At 34.4% G+C, this 20,789-nt stretch overlaps 1 protein-coding gene across 2 annotated transcripts in view; it reads left to right on the top strand.

The window, feature by feature from the left end:
* STAG2 (stromal antigen 2) overlaps positions 1–20,789 on the top strand; it is a 134,655-nt gene that overhangs the window by 68,838 nt on the left and 45,028 nt on the right. For both annotated transcript variants that reach the window (XM_021686638.1, XM_021686632.2), the window contains exons 5-12: positions 1,919–2,015; positions 6,502–6,578; positions 10,234–10,438; positions 12,621–12,772; positions 15,038–15,111; positions 16,225–16,348; positions 17,181–17,279; positions 17,371–17,450. In XM_021686638.1, coding sequence (XP_021542313.1) covers positions 1,919–2,015; positions 6,502–6,578; positions 10,234–10,438; positions 12,621–12,772; positions 15,038–15,111; positions 16,225–16,348; positions 17,181–17,279; positions 17,371–17,450 — 908 coding nt within the window. The remainder of the gene's footprint in view (positions 1–1,918; positions 2,016–6,501; positions 6,579–10,233; positions 10,439–12,620; positions 12,773–15,037; positions 15,112–16,224; positions 16,349–17,180; positions 17,280–17,370; positions 17,451–20,789) is intronic.

Raw genomic sequence — 20,789 nt, 5'->3', positions numbered from 1 at the left:
GGGCACGATTCATGGTGCCCCAAAACAAGTACAATAGTGACATCAAAGATCTCTGATCCCAGATTACCATTAATAAATATAATAATAATGAAAAAGTTTAAAATGTTGAGAGAATTATCAAAATGTGACAGAGACACAAAGTAAGCACCTGCCGCTGAAAAAATGGCTCAGACTTGCTTGACACAGGGTTCCACAAACCTTTGGCTTGTAATACACACGCACACGCACACGCACACACAGTATCTGTGAAGCGCAGTAAAACAAGATATGCCTCTATATTTTGAGCACAAATGCCTTATCAGATACATGATTTGCAAATGTTTTCTCTTATTCTATGGGTTGCTTTTCTTATCTTTGATGAAGTCTTTTGAAACACAAAACTTTTATGATTAAATGAAAGTCATTTTTTCTGTCTTGTTCCTTTAGTCTAATATCTAAGAATACATTGCTTAACATATGGTTATGAAGATTTAGTTACGTGTTTTATAGTTTTAGCTCTTATATTTCAGTCTTTGATCCATTTTAAGTATTGTGTATGATATGAGATGGGGTCCAAGACTTCTTTATTTGAGAGACAGAACAAGTGGGAGGGAGGGGCAGAGGGAGAGGGCGAGAGAGAATCTTAAATAGGCTCCACACCCAGCGTGGAGCCCAATGCAGGGCTTGATCTCACAATCCTGTGATCGTAACCTGAGCTGAAATCAAGAGTCAGACATTTAACCGACTGAACCGTCCAGGCACTCCCAACTTCTTTTTTTTTTTTTTTTTAAGATTTTATTTATTTGAGAGAGAGCGAGTGAGCAAGCACATGCAGGGGGAAGGGCAGAAGGAGAGGGAGAAGGAGACTCCCTGCTGAGCAGGGAGCCCAAAGCCACTTGATCCCAGGATCATGACCTCCTGAGCTGAAGGCAGATGCTTAACCGACTGAGCCACCCAGGCGCCCTCCCAACTTCATTCTTTTGCATGCAGATAGCCAGTTGTCCCAGCACCATTTGTTGAAAAGACTAGTCTTTCTTCATTGAATTTTTTTGGCATCCTTGTCAAAAATCAAGTAACCATCAATATGAGAGTTTATTTTTCATTTGCATTTTTATTCCATTTATGTACACTTTTGTCCTTAAGCCAGTACTATCTTGATTACTGTAGCTTTGTAGTAAGTTTTGAAATAATGGAAGTGTGAGTCCTCCAACTTTGTGCTTCTTTGAAAAGATTGTTTTGATTATTCTAGATCTCTTGCATTACCATAAGGATTTTAGGATCAGCTTTCCAGTTTCTGCTAGGAAGCCAGCTGGATTTTTAATAGGGATTCCATTGACTGTAGATATATTTGGAGAGTATTGTCATCTAACAGTATTAAATCTACCGATCCATGAACTGTCCTACTTATTGTTTATTTAGCCATTAATTTACTTTTGTTATTAACATGGGACTAGTAATGCTCACTATTGAAAAAAATTTCATAATGCATTTTCTCATTGACTCAGCCATTTACATCTTTTAGAAAGATTTTTGTTTTCATTCCATTGCAGTGTTAATATTTGTTATTTGTATTTAGTACACTATTTTAGTCAAAAGAAATATGGGTGTGATTTTTAATATCTTCTAGGATATCCTTAATGTCACTAAGAAATAAGTAATTACACTTTATAGAGTTGGGTCCCATAGTTAGTTCTCAGATTCCTTTTAATGCAAAATGAACAGAAGACTGATCATCGTTATGTGTTACCAGGTGATTATTTTACTGAATTTGGTTCTCTTTTATTGTTAAAATTTAACTTTAAATTTTAGTATACAAGTATATGTATATTTAATTTGAAGTAATGTGATACCACTTAGTGTTGAAACTTAATGACTTTAATCAGACTTAATTCTTAGAACATTAGCAAAAGCTAATGGTTTTTTTTCTTTTCTGCTGTAGTCGGTGGTAGATGATTGGATAGAATCATACAAGCATGACCGAGATATAGCACTTCTTGACCTCATCAACTTTTTTATTCAGTGTTCAGGCTGTAAAGGTAAGATACATTTATTTTTAGAAGCAGAATGTTCTCAAATGGTCTCTTTTTGTTCCACCTAAATATAAACACTTTTCAGGAAAAATAATGCCAAGATATGGAATTGTTTGCATTATAATCATACAGAATGTATAAGGAAAAAGGAACAAAGAACAAAGTAAGAAAGAAACTCCATTGAGACAGTTGTATTCATGTGTGAAAATTAACTAAAAACTTGGCAATTTATAATTGTTATATTACTTTTATTAGATACATTTCCCACTTTGAGCATCTGGTTTTAGGAACAAAGAAATGGATTAAGAAGGGAGGAGGAAGATAATGAAGAGGTAACAGGTTCAAGTGGCAGGGGATTGTAAAGTGTAGGGAGTTTAAAAGTGCCATGAATAACAGTAAGTAAGTAAGTAAGTAGGTAAGTAAGTAAGTAACTAAGTTAAGTAAGGTATTGGTGAAATTTCTACTTTTTTTCCCTAAAAAGAGAAGTTTCGGAGTGGGGTCTTATTGGAAATGTTTTCACCTTATTTAAAAAGATTTTGAAGTAGGAGTGGGGAAAATATAAAATACAGTAGTGTCTTCCCTGGGGCAAAAATATTTAGTGCAGACATTTGGCAGGGAGACAAAATTACGTAAGTTGGGGGGGTGTCATACATCTTGATCTGGATCAGTAAATGATTCAGACAAAATCATGGACAGGTTCTGATCTGTTCTGTTTCTCCCTAATACTTGATCCATCCTTGAAATTTAAGAGGATGTCCAGGAAAATAAATGTTACAAAGTTTCCCAAGAGTATTACATTTTTTTATGGAAGTGGCACCAAAAACATGGACATCAGAAGTCAGGAGGAAGGAAGTTTGCTTAAAAATAGATCTAAAAAGTTAAGATGCTAAAGAATGATATAAAGGAATCTGTAAAAAGAGTCCCAAGAAGCAATTTATTTATGTCTACTCCTTTAATTCTACAATAATACTTTTAAAAATACTGTTACTGGAATTTGTGAAACAAGTAACATTTTTAAAATGAGTTTTTATTTTAATTTTTTTAACTTTGAAAGGGACATTTTATTGAAAATAAATTGAGGAGCGCCTGGGTGGCTCAGTTGGTTAAGCGACTGCCTTCAGCTCAGGTCATGATCCTGGAGTCCCGGGATCGAGTCCCGCATCGGGCTCCCTGCTCGGCAGGGAGTCTGCTTCTCCCTCTGACCTTCCCCCCTCTCATGTGCTCTCTGTCTCTCTCATTCTCTCTGTCTCAAATAAATAAATAAAATCTTAAAAAATAAATAAATAAATAAATAAATAAATAAATAAATTGAAAGAGTTACATTCCTTTTACATTACTTTTTCTCCCAAGTAGCATAGGATTAAAATCCTAATTCTTAAAATTATTCTGCTCAGTGTAAAATTTAGATAATCTGACTGTATATAAAGATTTTCTTTCAGGTAGGTTTTTTAAATTTTTATTTAAATCCAGTGTAGTTAACATATAGTGTTATATTAGTTTCAGGTGTACAATATAGTGATTTAACAATTCCATATAAACAACATTTTATGAACTGATGCATTTTATTCGAGGTTGATCACAACATTCAGTGCGGCATGCATACTAGATATTCTGTATGTGAGGCTTGATAGATATATTAACTTTTTGAGTCTGATCTGCGTAATGCCATTAATATGGTCAGTTTTGAGAAAAAAATTTTTTTTTGAAAACTCTTTTTAGAGAGTTGCCTAGTTTACTTGACTTCTTAGCTAGAGGTAGCTGCAAATCAATATAGAAAATCTGACTCTGCTCAAAGGAAATGTAATAATGACAATATGATGAATCAGATTAACACTTTAAAGAAAGAATATACTAGTATTTTTATTTTGTCTGTGTCCAGTCCATCTTTCTGGAGTAGAACAATCAGGTACCTGTTTGTTGTATTATGTAATCAAGGACCATGTCCTTTCTCTTCAGATTCTGTGAAAGTGGAAGGTTGATTGCAGAACAACAGAACAGGTGCCAGAAATAACTTGATGAGTTGAAATTCTGACTTTCATCTTCAGTCTTCCCTGTTATACTGTAGTTCGGTCAGGTTTAGTTTCCTAGTTAGGCTTCTGAATTGTAGTTTTAAAACAAGGCTATAGTTAGAGCTTTTTCCCTTTATCAGATTCATTCCTTTTCTGGCACCATTCTGTTTTTTGAATCAGGAGCTTGCCAACTAAACCTTTGGATACACTTTGTCATATACCAAGTTGTCCAGATTTTTAAAAATTGAAGGTGTTGAAAACTTAAATTATCAGGTAGATTTAAACACTGTCATAATGTTTATTTTAGAATCAAGAAAACTCCGTAAAGGAGAATTTATCATCTAATCAAAGTTAAGGTCATTAAGTACTTTCAAAAACACTTAGAATTATTTTGATTGAATTCTTTTATAAACGAGTTAGAAACATCTTTATATGTACTGTACTTTAGCTTTTTTCTTTTGGACTCAGGATTGTCATTGTGAGCATCAGTTATTTTACTGTAGTTTTGCCTTCAGCAGCTATTGAGGTGTGGAGGGATATTTGACTCTATGCTGAATGGCTCCAGACTGCTTTGTGGTTGCTGAATCTGTGGCCAGTGTTTCCTTCTTTCTTTCCTGGTCATCTGTCACTTTTCATTTTACCAGTTTTTAGCAGTTTCTTTTCTTTTCTTTCTTTTTTTTTTTTTAATATTTTATTTATTTATTTGACAGAGAGAGACACAGAGAGAGAGGGAACACAAGCAGGGGGAGTGGGAGAGGGAGAAGCAGGCTTCCCGCTGAGCAGGAAGCCCGATGTGGGGCTCGATCCCAGAACCCTGGGATCATGACCTGAGCCGAAGGCAGACGCTTAACGACTGAGCCACCCAGGCACCCTAGCAGTCTCTTTTCATGTCTCCTACAATTTCAAGGCAGTGGGCTCACGCGTGGTGTCTTAATGGCACCTTCACACCTGCCCCAGGAGTTATATGCATGGAATTTGTGACAGCTATTTTTTTCTGCTTATTTTTGGGTGTCTGGCTGTTATATGGTCTGAGATGAGAGAGGAGCTTTAGAAATGGACAGTTGTCAAAATGTATGCAGTATGTTTGCTTTGAGATTTATTGATACGTATTTATTTTGTAGAAATTATTTCAGGGATTGAATAACTTGTACTTCTATAGCTTTGCCAAGTTTATAGCACCTGGGTGTAACGTATAGGAAGGTTCTGAAGATATATCCGTGACTTGATTAAAATTAAAAAACTCTTCAAAAGGTTTTTGAGAATGTTGCTTCTTTAGCAAGGGAAATGGTTTCTTCCAGATTTGTTAATATCTTAAAACAATGTAGTTCTTTTATGTTGTGGTAAGTAAGGGCTCTTCACAGCACCACTAGAAGTTGATCTTACTTGGGGGGGGCATCATGATGTAGATGAATAATCTCAGACAAGGTCTTTGACTTCTCTTTGCTTTAGCCTTTACTTCCTCATCAGTAAAGCCAGGATTATAGCGCCTGCCTCATATTTATGGTATTCATAGTAGTATGACTGGCAAGGAATAAGTAATCCAGCAATAGAAATACAGCTTTGAGAATCCAGTTTTTACATTTGTTCCTTTTTAAATAATCTGATACCCTATCAGTGGAAATTCATGTATCTCTTTTTCCTGCATTGTCTCCTTATAATTTTTTCTAGAAGTCCCTTTTCTGATATTTGATCACTACCTGGCTAACTTTTACTTCTTGTAATGTGCATCCTTTCTCCTCCCCTTTCCCATCTTCCTTTGAAATTCTAAATGTCCTTATTAGATTCTTTTCTGTGAAACACCTGACTTACACTAATTTTATTTATTTATTTTGGTCTGACCTATGGCCTTTATTGGCCTTGTCACTCATTAGGGCTTTTCTTATATACTGCCTTTAATAGTTTTTATTTTCCCTCCCTCCCTCCTCTCTCCCTCCCTTCCTTCTTCCTGTTCTTGTTATTCTTTATTTAAACTTTCAACTAGATTACAGATGGGCAGAAATTACTGTTTATGTTTATTTGAAGCCCTTTTAGAGGATGATTGGATGTAGTTGCTATGTATATATATAGTAATGCTTAATAAACCTTATAGGTAAACTCTACCTATCACTCTTTTTCTTATTATCTTCAGGTTTATCCTTAAAGTTTTAATTGTGTTACCCTGAGTGCTGCCTAACCCTTGATGATGTGTATTATATTGAAAGGGGCTAAGCCAGTATACATATTGTAGGCAAGAGTAGATTAAGTCAGGTAGAAATGTGATGGGTATTAGGAGGGCATGTACTGCATGGAGCACTGGGTGTTATATGAAAACAATGAATCGTGGAACACTACATCAAAAACTAACGATGTATGATGACTAACATAATAAAATAAAATTTTAAAAAATGTAATAGAGACTAACAGTGTAAGAGATTGACTTAGAAGTTCTCTTTATTTTATTCATTCTACAATGTATATTAACTTCTTACACTTGAAAATTTCAGGAGTTGTCACAGCAGAAATGTTTAGACATATGCAGAACTCTGAAATAATTCGAAAAATGACTGAAGAGTTTGATGAGGTAACTTATTACCCTAAATGTTTTGATAATTTTATGCATGTTGATCTTGATTTAACCTTAAAAGTATTCTTAAATTCTGAGCATTAGTGTAAATGCATAACAGCTTTGGCATCACATTTAATCAAATGATAAGTGACCTTGGGCAAGTTGTTGCCTTAGCATTGGTTTTATCATCTGTGAATAATACTCTCTGCTAATAATACTTTTCTCATAAGCCTGTTGTGGATTTAATTCAGTAATGTTTGAAAAATTTCTTAGCATTTTACAGTGCCTGGTATATAATAAGAACTTAGTAAATGGTAGCTATTATTATTGTCAAAAAATTAAAACTTCAAGAAAATAAAATTTAGTGCCTAAGAACATGTCTTGGAATATTGTTAAAGATAGATTTGGTCAATATTTGGGGAACCAGGTAACTTAAGCAAAGGACTGTAAAGTTGACCCTTGAACGGCATGAGGGTTGGGGATGCTGACCCCCTCTCTCCCCACATGGCCAAAAATATGCATTTAACTTTGGCTCCCCTCAACCTTAACTGCTATAATAGCCTACTTACTCTTCACTAGAAGCTTTGCTGATACAGTTGATTAACATTTTGTATGTTCTATGTATTATATACTGTATTCTTAGAATAAAGTAAGCTAGAAGAAAATGTTATTAAGAAAATCATAAGGTCTCAGAAAATAAATTTACAGTATTGTAGGTATATTTATTGAAGAAAATCTGTGTATAAGTGCACCTGTACTGTTCAAACCCATGTTGTTTAAGGGTCCACTCTCTGGACCCTTAACAAATAACATGTTATTATTTAAAATATCCTTTATGGGGGCATCTGGCTGGCTCAGTCAGTGGAGCATGCGACTCTTGATCTTGGGGTTGTGAGTTTGAGCCCCACGTTGGGTGGTTGGGTGTAGAGATTACTTGAAAATAAAGTCTTTTAAAAATATATCCTTTATATTTTGAGTATGAGTAATAAGAACAATACAAATAAAAAAAATAGTAGCTTAGACTTGAGTGAATCCTTTATCACAGTGATGCCTTTGAAATATTGTTACCAATAAAGACATTTAGATTTATTATAATGTAAGCTCCTTTAGGGCAGGGATTTTTGTTTTGTTCACAGCTGCATTCTGGCACCAGCAGTTTTACTCTTCAAAACTTGTCATTGTAAATTTTCAAGTAGAAATTCTTTCTTGTCCCATTTGAGTTTTACTTGATCATTTTTTTCTTGCTTACTCTGATGAAGGAGCTTTCAACTATCCTTCTAAAAGACAAGAGTTGTTTAAAAGGCTTTGATGATCACTAAGTGCTATTAATCATTCTCCAAGTAGTTGAGAGGTAATTATGAGTAATGGTATTATAGTAGCACCCCCCTTATCCTCGGGGGATACATTCCAAGATCTCCGGTGGATGACTGAAACCACAAATAGTAGTAAACCCTATATATTCTGTTTTTTTCCTATGTATACATAACCTGTGATAAAGTTTAATTTATAAATTAGACATTGTAAGAGATTAACAATAATAATAAGCAGTACAATTATAACAGTATACTGTAATAAAAATTATGTGAATGTAGTTTCTCTGTCAAAGTATCTTCTGTACTCACCCTTGTGATGATGAGAGGTGATAAAATACCTACATGATGAGATGAAATGAGGGGAATGACATAGGCCTTGTGACATAGTTTTAGGCTACTATTGACCTTCTTCTGATAATACCTTAGAAGAAGGATCATCTGCTCTCAGATGGAGGTTGACCCATGGGGTTACTAAGATGTGGAAAGTGAAACTATGGATAGAGGGCGGCAGTGGGCGGGGAACATGACTACTTTATTTTAACATACTAATATTAAATGTTTTAGTGAGAACCTTTTTACTAAAAGGAAACAACTATTTAAGAATCCTGAAATCTGATTTGAAAGTGTCCGCAAACCAAGTTGCTGACAATTAAGATGATGCATTTCAGTGTAGTCACTAAATGATTCAGTCAGAGAATATGGAAGAGAACCTTTTTGTAGAATATTAGGATCTTATTCTCAGATGAGAAATAAAGAGTTCAGCTTCTATATAGCATGACTTAAAATTTAAAAAAAATATTGCTCTAATGACAAAATAATAGGGGTGCCTGGCTAGCTCAGTTGGTAGAGCATGCAACTCTTTATCTCAGGGTCATGAGTTCAAGCCCACAGTGGGCATAGAGTTTATTTTATTTATTTATTTTTTTAAAGATTTTATTTGAGAGAGAGAGAGCCTGAGCATGACAGGGGGAGGGGCACAGAGAGAGGGGAAGCAGACTCCCCACTGAGCCGGTAGCCCCACACAGGGATCAGTCCCAGGACCCTGAGGTCATGATCTGAGCCAAAGGCAGGTACTGAGCCACCAAGGCGCCCCTACTTACTTTAAAAAACGGGGGGGGGCGCTGGGGGCACCTAGGTGGCTCAGTTGGTTAAGCATCTGCCTTTGGCTTAGGTCATAATTCCAGGGTCCTAGGATCGAGCCCCGCGTTGGGCTCCCTGCTCTGTGGGGAGCCTACTTCTTCCTCTCCCTCTGCCACTCTGCCTGCTTGTGCTCGCTCTCTCTGTCAAATAAAATCTTAAAAATATATATATATAAAACATACATAGATACATATATTACATATGTAATATGTATTACATATATATGTGTGTAATACATATTATATTACATATATATGTATACATATGTGTATATATATAGTGGTTTAAAAAATTGCCCAACTGTACTAATAAAATGATCTTAGTCTCTAGAATACTCTCCAAAGCAACTCTTGCTTTTCGAGGTTCTATGTAGTATTGCCCTGTGTTTTTATTTTTAAGGATTTATTTTTTGAGGGTGGGATTTAATTTATTTAGAGAGAGCATGATTGGGGGGAGGGGCGGAGGGAGAGACTGTCAAGCTGACTCCCTTCTGAGTGCATAGCCTGACATGGGGCTCCATCCCACCTATGAGACAAAACCAAAGGTCAACCGACTAAGCCACCCAGGCGCCCCATTTAAAGATTTGTTTTTAATGATTTATGGCGATTCTCAGTGTAACTTCATTGGAGAATGCCCCATCTCTATATAGAAGAATACTTAAGTACTAGTGTTTCCAGGCTATACTAGCTACATTTCCATTTCTTTTTAAAATTATGTCCTTGTATGTCATTGTTTATATCTGTTGACTATTTGATGTCCTTGAAGCTAATGAAAATATACATTGTAATCTTTTGATTATTTATAAATCATACATCAGACTGGTTGAAAATATGATTTCATCGTTTTGAATCCATTTAAAAATACAACTTTGGTTTGATTTTGGTATGCTTTTGGTATGCTTTTGTTTTAAGGAGATTCAATAAGTATATCTTTGTTTATCAGTATAATGTTTTGCTTTGATGAGAGAAGCTTTTTATTTTTAACTTTGAGTAATTGGTATATATTTTTATTGGTTAAATTGAATTCATAATATGCATTTTGGTCTTAAAGAGCAGATGTGTTCAAAAGTAACTCCTACCTACTTTTAGGATTTATTGGAGAAGAAAGGTGGGGTAAAGGAGTCTTTTCAGCTTCTGCCTAGGGTATTTTATAAACAAGCGAAATTTTGTTAAATCATGTGTTTTAAGTGAAATTGCTTTTTAAAATTTTTGTTTTAGGATAGTGGAGACTATCCACTTACCATGGCTGGTCCTCAGTGGAAGAAGTTCAAATCCAGTTTTTGTGAATTCATTGGCGTATTAGTACGGCAGTGTCAATATAGTATCATATATGATGAGTACATGATGGATACGGTCATTTCACTTCTTACAGGATTGTCTGACTCACAAGTCAGAGCATTTCGACATACGAGCACCCTGGCAGGTCAGTATTTAGAAATTTTTTTTGTATATTTCCTTAGGTTAGAGATGAAAATGGTTTTCATTAAAAGAAATGATCATGACTCAGATTAATTAATTTTACTTATAGGGTAACCACTAACAGAACACTCTCCTCCCTCCCCCGTGAATTACTGGGAATGCAATGATATTTTCAGTTTTGATTCTTTGAAGGTATACTATAGTTAGTATATGGTGATTTTCTTGTGTTAAACCTATTTGATTACTATGCCACAGAAAGGGAAAAGAGGTGGATAGGAATGTGTTGAATTCTTGAAAGATGTTTTATCAGGGAAGATATTGACAGCAAATTTGGGGAGACCGTTAAGTCATTTTGGATATGTAGTCCTAATGACCTTTATTTTGTCTGTGATGTGAGCTGTTCCTCCTGGTTTGATGGTCCCTGTAGGATGATGATTACTCTTTACACCACAAAAGTTTATTTTTCTTAGGTTTCTGAGTAACTTTAGACTGAGCTAAATTCTTTGCTTTTTGAAATGAGTTATATTTTTAAGCCTCACACAATTCTAGAACAGTGATTTTTGGTGTTGGTGTTTATAAAATCTTTTGGTTTCTCCTTTGTGGTAAAGGTAAAATTGTTGATACACTATTACTGAGTAAGTACTTTTTGGTTTGAGTTAGAAAAAATCAACTAGGCATTCATTGTTATTATAGTATTATAAGCCTTAATGGTAGAATATATTGATTTACACAAAAGTTTTCATTCTCTAAGTGTGGGGATATTTTTTTCCTTTATTTTCCTAAAGAATTAAAGCTGTACTTTGCTAAATCCTCCATTTTCAAAAAACAAAATGCAGGTAATCTGGGGGAAGGAGGTGGAGGAAAAAAAAATGCAGGCAATCTTTCTATAGGATTTTTGTTTTTATGTTGGAAGTCACAAAATATGAATGTGATCTTGCTCTATGAACTTAGGTAGCATTTAATGTTAAGAACTTGGTGGCTAAAGTAAAATAAGTATGATGGCATAAGGTGAATAATTTTACATCAGAATAACAAATTGGTTTGCTGAGGGAATGAAATAGCTCTGAAGAGAAAGTTGAGAATCCTTTTTAAAGAGACCCAATAGCCACAAATTGAGATTTAGTTTTGTGGTGTTCTCTTACGCAATGAACCAGATCTGAGAAATAGTCTAAAGTAAACTAAAAAGGCATAAAATGGTGAGATATTTCAATTAATAAGTTTTTTTTAAGATTTTATTTATTTATTTGACAGAGAGAAAGACAGCAAGAGAGGGAACACAAGCAGGGGGAGTGAGAGAGGGAGAGGGAGAAGCAGGCTTCCTGCGGAGCAGAGAGCCTGATACGCCGGGCTCAATCCCAGGACCCTTGGAATCATGACCGGAGCTGAAGGCAGACGCTTAACGGCTGAGCCACCCAGGCGCCCCCAATTAATAAGTTTTAAATCACAGTCAGTCTTGTCTCAGGAGCAAGGGTTCAGTAACAGAAGGTGGGGGGATCTGGAGGAAGTGTAATAAAACGCACTTTATTGAGTGGTATTTTTCTTTGTACTTTGACTTTTCATCTAGATCTGTTCTTCATAATTTCACCATTGTCTTTATGATGATATGTAATAGAGTAAAATTAAAGGAAATCAAATACTGATGAAACTAATTTTTTACATATTGTAGTTTGATATGAAGCATTCAAGCTCCCTCTCCCTTTAGTAACCAAGATAGCTAAGTGACTGCCATAGGAACCAAAATTTACTGAGAACGTGAATTATGACCTCTGAAAAAGATCATTGTAGGGGACACATTTTAGAATAGTGGGATTTGAGTGTAGTCTGAAGTCAGATCACCTAGTTTTGAATACTGGTTTAACTACTTATGTGAATTGTGTAATCTCAGGGAAATTTCTTAATCTCCGTGGACTTCAGTTTCCTCATGAATGAAATGGGGATAATACTTCACTTTAAGGGCTTTTGGGGAGGATTAGGAGATAATCCATGAAAAATACTTAACATAGGTAACTGACATACAGTTAAGTATTCAGTACACATTAGCTGTCATTTATTGTCATTTGTAGCAGCTGTATTTTTCTGTTAGAAGCAGAACAGCCCATCTTGTCTTTAATTTCTCTTAATTTGATAGTAAATTGTAAATTTTTGCATCTGTGAGACTAATTTCAAAATTTTCCGTTTAAAAATAGCTATGAAGTTGATGACAGCTTTGGTGAATGTGGCACTAAATCTTAGCATTAATATGGATAATACACAAAGACAGTATGAGGCAGAACGGAATAAAATGATTGGAAAACGAGCCAATGAGAGGCTAGAACTTCTGCTACAGAAGCGGAAAGAGGTAAACTTTTGTATTGAATATTTGAGCTGTTACCCATGACCAACTTTGATCATTAATTACGATATAATGTTGCTAGTTCATCAGATAAATTTTTTGGAAAGATTTAAATTTAAATATTTCAAGTTGTTTAAATGTCTAGTTTTGTTGACTGTCCATGCCAACAATACCTTTTGCTTATATTTTCTTTCTGTGTAGGCTAGGGTGAAGAGTTTAAGGCTTTCAGTAAGGTCCTAGGCCAGTCAGACAAGTTGTTTTAAGCCTTAGTATTATTCATGTCTACTGTGAAAATGTCTGTCCTAACTTCCCTGAACTAGTTGTCAGGATGAATTCAAGTTTCAGTTATATGACATTACTTTGAAAAATAACTTACAGGCTATTTATGGTTTCTCAATCGCTACCTTTTTTTTTTTGTGGTATAGGTGGCAGTTGATTAACATGACTGATCACCAAATTTAACTTTGAATGAGGAAGATATTTTTCATTCTTATGCTAAATATTTTTAAGAGGGGGAGGGGCAGAGGGAGAGAGAATCTTTTTTTTTTTTTAATTTTTTTTTTTGGAGGGGGTATTTTAAGCAAATGCCACACCCATCATGGAGTCCAGCGCGGAGCTCCATCTCACAATCCTGAGATCACAACCTGAGCCGAAATCAAGAGTCGGAAGCTTAACCGACTCGGGCACACCCTAAATAAAATCTTTCAATGTTGTGTTTGTGATTTTAATTTCTTCTTCATTAGTGATACAGTATTTTGCTATCTGATATTGGCGATGTTTATGTTTATTTCTAATAGGCAAAATCTGATGTTTCAAAAATGTTAGTAATACATTTGAGGTAATATTTGCCATGGTAATCCAGAAATTACTACTTGATTTTGACATATTTGGGGTTGGTAGTAGCTGTAATTTTTAGTTGGTTATTTCTGAGATAGTGAATAACTTTTTAAAATGCCCTGACTCAACAAAAGCCTAAAAATCTTGTCGATATTTCCCCCCTACCTAAATTCCTCATCTTTTTCATATAGTTTGAAATGAAGAATCGGCCTTTCTTCCTCTTAATTGTAGTTATTAAATTTCATCAGATGATTTATTAGGTAAACATAATGCACGTCTTAGGCCTTGAAATTATGGCCCAATTCTTAGACATAAATTTAAGACTGTGAGCACTGAATGAGTGGATATAGGTTAAAAGGATTTTGAGATTAAAATTCCTGTGCAAATACAAGATATTGATACTTCTGGGTTAGGGTTAAGTTTTTGACCACCTTGTACCTTTGACTATCTGTGCTAATGAATATAAGAAGTGCACGCCCTTGTTAGCATTATTTGGAAATGCAAGAATATATCCATGAAAAGAAAAAAATACATTTTACAAAAGTGCAGAACATAATAAAAGAGCTAATTGATACTTAGACTGGGAGAAAGATATTTCTCCTAACTCTCAAACTCTGAAACAATTTTGTCTTAATTCTCAAACTCTGAATTGAAAATAATGGGAGTAGGTAAGTAAACCAAGATTTTGAAATGTTTACTTGATTATTTAAGGTGAGCCTTGTTTCCTTCAAAAGAATTTAGCAGGGTAACTTTCTACCAAATTATTTTACTCAAACCTCTTTTGTTCTTTGAGCAGACACTAGTTAACATTACTTTTTTCAGATGGTAATGACCAAGATAATGAAATATTATTATGCTTTTTTGATATGAACATATATGTTATATAATAGATGATATGTGTTGTAATAAATTACTTAACAGATTTTTTTATGTGCCTTTTTGCAATGGAAATTTATGAGCCTTAGAAAAAGGTAATCTGCCAGCTAAACATTAAAAGCCAAGTCAAATATTCCAGGTATCAAGGGACTTTAGCTACCTGACCTACAACAGCTGTTAATTTTTCTGTGTGGTTACTGTTGTAGAATTAAAAATTAGATGTAATCACCAAAACACTGGAGAAACCTGTATTTGTTTTTTTTTTTTTTTTTAAAGATTTTATTTATTTATTTGAGACAGAATGAGAGAGAGAGAGAGAGCGCGAGCACATGAGAGAGGGGAGGGTCAGAGGAAGAAGCAAGCTCGCTGCCGAGCAGGGAGCCCGATGCGGGACTTGATCCAGGGACTCCAGGATCATGACCTGAGCCGAAGGCAGTCGCTTAACCAACTGAGCCACCCAGGCGCCCGAGAAACCTGTATTTGTACTTGTAATGACTTTTAGATGTTATTTTGGTTGTATTCCATTACAATTGAAAAGAAATAATGTATTCTTTTCAGCTTCAGGAAAATCAAGACGAAATAGAAAATATGATGAATGCAATATTTAAGGGAGTGTTTGTACATAGATACCGGTAAGTCAGGACATTTTTTCTGTGTAATTCTTACTCTAGTCAGGTTTGGATATTTAGTGGTTTAGGCAGTATAAAGTAGTAGAAAGAACATTGGAATAAGATCAATGTTAGAAGGTAAGGTCTTCCACTGATTGAGATATTCTAGTTAAGTTATTTAACTGCTCTGAAATTGATATTTCCTCACTGAAAAATGGGGTAATGTGCTTCACTAGTACCTGCCCAGCAGATGGAATCTACTTCTATGATTAGGAGAGAGGGTACAAAATACTTAATTGCTTTTGGATGTACTATGTTAGTAGAAACTATATATGATGGTTCAGGACTCTTATCATTTGCATGTCGGGAAAATTTGGATAGATTTAAGTATTTTCTTTTACTATTTTGAATGAGCAGAGGAAAGAAGTAGGTGATCTTATCACCATTTCTGCTGTAACCTATTCTTTAAATGTTAGTGGTATTTTTATTCAACTTCTCCCTCACTTCCTCAACTTGGCAGTTATTGAATCACTTTCTTTGTAATGTCTCTTGATCCATTCTTACCTTTTTGTTTCTGTTGTCACCATTATCTTAGTCTATTCCTCTATCATTCTCATACCTAGAGATTATTGAAGTTTTCCTAAAACATTCTTTTGTTGTGTTATTCCTCTGCTCAAAAGCTTTCAGTGACTCACCTAGTACCTACAAGATGAATTCAAAATAATTTAGTGTGACATTCAAATCCAAATGAAGCTTGGCCTCAGTGTTACATGTAACTAATTCTCTCCTGGAAAATTATGCTCTAACCAAACTAGTGTGCCTGCTGTCTTCTGAACACACCATGCCCAGCAGGTGTGAGCAGAGGCTGGGATATTTCATGGTATAAAAGGTGGGGGTCTAATTTTGTTTGTATTTTTATTTAATTTTAAATATTTATGTGTTGAGAATTATGCTTTGCCAGGTAGTCTGTAAACATTTAGGGGATCATGCTTCAGTTCTACTTTTAAATCCCCAGTAATCTTTTAAGATAGTGGTATGTTCATACTAGGTGTGAAGTATTTGGCAGCTCTTGGATAAATCACAAATCCTGATGTTATAGTGGCACTAATATACATAATTTTTCCTTCCTCCACTCAGTGATGCAATAGCTGAAATTCGAGCTATTTGCATTGAAGAAATTGGCATTTGGATGAAAATGTATAGTGATGCCTTTCTAAATGACAGTTATTTAAAATATGTTGGCTGGACTATGCATGATAAGGTAAGATATACCCTTACAGAATGTTTATCTGTCTACACATAGGCATAGCTATCTAGAGCTCTCATTCATAATGAGTTATCTGTGTATAGGTATACCTGGGACCACATTCCTATAGACCTTTCTCCTTTATTGTTTTCTGTCTGGTCCAAGAAAACATGGTCTCTATCGCATAAAGTCCCCTAGATTTTTTTAATCTTGGTAACTGATTTAGACTTCAATCTTGAATTAACTTTTTTGTAGTGAAACAAACATTAGAATCATGTAGGTGGTAGTGGTTAGGCATTTCTTAGAGCTGTAAGAAGAGTCTTTATTCTTACTATGTGAGTGCTATATACTTTTTGAAATTTTTCTAACTTTTCTTCTCTCTTCATAAACATGTATCTTAGCCAGATTATAAATTACAACTTGGTCTCTGGCATACTTTTATTTTATTTTATTTTATTTTATTATTCTGCCTTTCTCTTAGGCTGCCTCTTCACTAGCCTTGAAATTCTTTGCATGTATCCTTTACAAATATTACTTTCTGTAAAGGAAAACTTACTGTGAAATATGCTACCGTTGTCTTTCACAATAGTATTGCTCTGAACAAATTTTCAAAAAATTTTCATTTGACATACAGAACTAGTAACCCCAAAGGTATTTAGTATTAAATGTATGTATTGATTTCCTATTTTTTCATTATCAAAGATGAGAGTTTTTGAAAATGAGAGTTTTGAAGAATTGTATGGAACATATTTAAAAATCTAAAGTAAAAGATACTTGTGTATGTCTTGAATATTCAGGTTGAAAATATGCAGAGTTTTAATGCATTTTCTCCTCTTGCTTCATTTAGCAAGGTGAGGTAAGACTCAAATGTCTCACTGCTCTACAAGGGCTTTATTATAACAAAGAGCTTAATTCCAAACTGGAGCTTTTTACCAGTCGGTTCAAGGTTAGTATTACTTTAAGTATTTAAAAATTACCTGTTGTTTGAAAATCTGTTTCTCTTACTTTAAAAATACCTTAATTTTTTTTGTCCTTAGGATAGAATTGTGTCTATGACCCTTGACAAAGAATATGATGTTGCAGTACAAGCAATAAAATTACTTACTCTTGTTTTACAGTAAGTATGTACTTATTGCATATTACTAATGTCCAGATATTTAAATAATACATTAGACAAGATGGTTTAAATTTATCTGGTTCTAAATTTTAATAACTTAAGACATGGAATTTTTACAGCTGGAAGTTCAATTTTCTCATGTAAGATTGAGTAAACTGAAAGAAGGAACCATTAGACTAGAAAATTTTAACTGAGCTAGGAATTCCTGTGTTCTGATTCTAATGATCAGTTTCCTTTCCATTTCACTGTCTTAGGTGCCCTTGAAAAAAAGTTAAACACTTGAGTGTATTAAATGTGCTTATTATATTTGTTACACTTTTAGAAATTAGTATTTACTGAAATTTCTCTGGAAACAATCAATTTAAAATATTCTGTTATGTTAAAATGTAATGATGCAATTGTTTCCTTTTTAAAAAATTTACCATTTTAATTAAAAAAAATTTTTTTAAATTTCTAATTGAAGTGTAGTTGGCAAATAATATTAAGTTCATTTCAGGTGTACAACATAGTGATTCAATAATTATATACTTTATGAAATGCTCACCACAATATGTGTGTGTATTACGGTGTTACTGACTGTATTCCCTATGATGTACTTTTCATCCTTGTGACTTACTTATTTTATAACTGGAATTTTGTACCTCTTAATTCCTTCACCCATTTCGCCATTCCCCTACTCCCCTCCCCTTTGTTAACAGTGCATGAGGCTTCCTTTTTTTCCATTCTTGCCAACACTGTTCTTTCTTGTCTTTTTGATATTAGCCATTCTGACTGGTGTGAAGTGATACCTCATTGTGGTTTTGATTTGCATTTCCTTAATGATTAGTGATGTTTACCATCTTTTCATTTGTCCGTTGGTCATCTGTATGTCTCTGGAAAAATGTCTATTCAGGTCCTCTGCCCAGTTTTTAAATCAGATTTTTCTTCATTTTTGATGTTGAGTTGTATGAGTTCTTTATAAATGAAAACAGTATGGAGGTTCCTCAAAAAACAAACAAAAAAACCCTAAAAATAGGAGTACCATAGGATCCAGTAATTCCACTTCTGGGTGTTTACCCAAAGACAATGGAAACACTAATTTGAACAGATACATGGACCCCTATGTTTATTGGAACATTATTTACTATAGCCAAGACATAGAAGCAACATAAGTGCCCCATCAACAGATGAATGGATAAAGAAGATGTGGTATATATATACAATGGAATATTAGTCATAAAAATTTTTAGCATTTTAAACATATTTTAAATGTACAGTTTAGTAGCATTTAGTGTGTTCACCTTGTTGTGAAGCCATCACCATTATGAATATCCAGAACTATTTTTAATCATTCCATACTAAAACTTGGTACCCATTAAACACTGATTCCCCATTCCTTCCTTCCTGCCTAGCCCCTGGTGACCACTGTTGTACTTTTTATCTCTATGAATTTAACTATTTTAGGTAATTCACATAAGTGGAATCTTACAGTATCTGTCCTTTTGTATCCGGCTTATTTCAGTTACCATGGTATCTTCAGAGTTCATTCATGTTGTAGCATGTAGATTTCATTTACTTTTGAGGCTCAGTAATACTCCGTTGTATGTTTATACCACATTTTATTTACCCATTCATCTGTCAGTGGACATTTAAATTGTTACCATGATCCAAATAATAATTGCCAAAGGGTTTTTTTTTTAACCTAGCATGCTACTACTGACACTCCTATGGAAAATTCATCATGTAATAGTAGCCAGTGAAATTGTGATAAAAACTAATGTGTGATGACTGCCCAGTATCATTTTAAGTCATATTGTAAAACTGTAGTAATTTTTAAATTTTGGTACTGGTGTGTGAATAGACTGATTAGTAGCAGAGAATAAAGAATACAGACAAACGCAAACAAATCCAGGAACCTAGTATAGGGTGAGGGTGGCATTTCCTTTAAGAAAATAAATGGTTTTGGGGCACTTGGGTGGCTCAGTCGGTTGAACATCTGCTTTCGGCTTGGGTCATGATCTCAGGGTCCTGGGATCGAGCCCCACGTCAAGCAGAGCAGGGAGCCCGTTTCTCCCTCTGCCTGCCGCTTCCCCTGCTTGAACGTGTGCTCTCTCTCTTGCTGTCAAATACATAAAATCTTTAAAAAAAAAAAAAAAGATAAATGGTTTTGTGACAGCTAGGTTCTATTTGGGGAAAAATTAAATCAGATTCCCATCTCATTCCTTATACAAAAATAATTTCCAGATGGATGACATGTTTAAATGCAAGTAAATGAAACCATTAAAGTACTAGATGAAAACTTGGGGAAGATTAAACGTTTTTATTTTTTTTTGTTTTATATGTAAAATGAGCAAGAGCTCTCTGAACATGACATAAAACCTAGACATAAAAAAATCATTGAATTAACTACATAAAAATGAAAAAATGTCTATATGACATAAAATACCATAAACTCAGAAAACCAATGACAGATTGGTCAAAATATTTTTATCATTGGAGTCAATTTTAATAAATTAAAGGATGGATGGGGCGCCTGGGTGGCTCAGTTGGTTAAGCGACTGCCTTCGGCTCAGGTCATGATCCCGGAGTCCCGGGATCGAGTCCCACGTCAGGCTCCCTGCTCAGCAGGGAGTCTGCTTCTCCCTCTGACCCTCCTCCCTCTCATGCTCTCTGTCTCTCATTCTCTCTCTCGCAAATAAATAAAATCTTAAAAAAAAAATAAAAATTAAAAAAAAATAAATAAATTAAAGGATGGAAACCTAATAATGGTCAAAAGTTAGAGAACCAGATCATGGACAGAAAGAAAATTAAAAAATATATGAAAAGATGTTTAGCCACACTCAGAGACAGGTAAATTAAAATGAGATCATTTTTTAACCTGTTGCTTGACAAAGATACAAAAGTGTTTGGTAATACACTGTGTTGTTGAAGCTGTGCAAAAACAGGTCTTTAAAACACTGTGATGGGGGACTATAAATTGGTATAACCCCTTTGGAGAAAAGCTTGGCAGTATCTATATTCAAAATTTTAATGCTCACATTCTCTAACATAGCATTGTTTGTAATAGAATTATTGAAATAGCCTAAATGATTATCAGAGGAAGAATTAAATATGTAAGATAATAGCTATTTTGAACAGTGTTAACTATTGCATTTTCTTTTTTAGTTGGACTTAAAAAATTATAAATATATATACATGTTATGAAAGTATTGGAAGAATTATGAAATAAGAAAGTAATAGTACTCTATATGTATTCCTGTAGCTGCTTCTTCCTCAATACCCTGTGGACATCTTTCCTTATTTCTCATATTTTTATGAAGGATAATAAACTCATTTATGTTGATTCAACCATTATAAATA

This window comes from Neomonachus schauinslandi, chromosome X (genome assembly GCF_002201575.2).
Source record: "Neomonachus schauinslandi chromosome X, ASM220157v2, whole genome shotgun sequence".
In the NCBI taxonomy this organism is placed as follows: Eukaryota; Metazoa; Chordata; class Mammalia; order Carnivora; family Phocidae; genus Neomonachus; species Neomonachus schauinslandi.
This window is presented reverse-complemented; position numbering and strand designations above follow the sequence as displayed.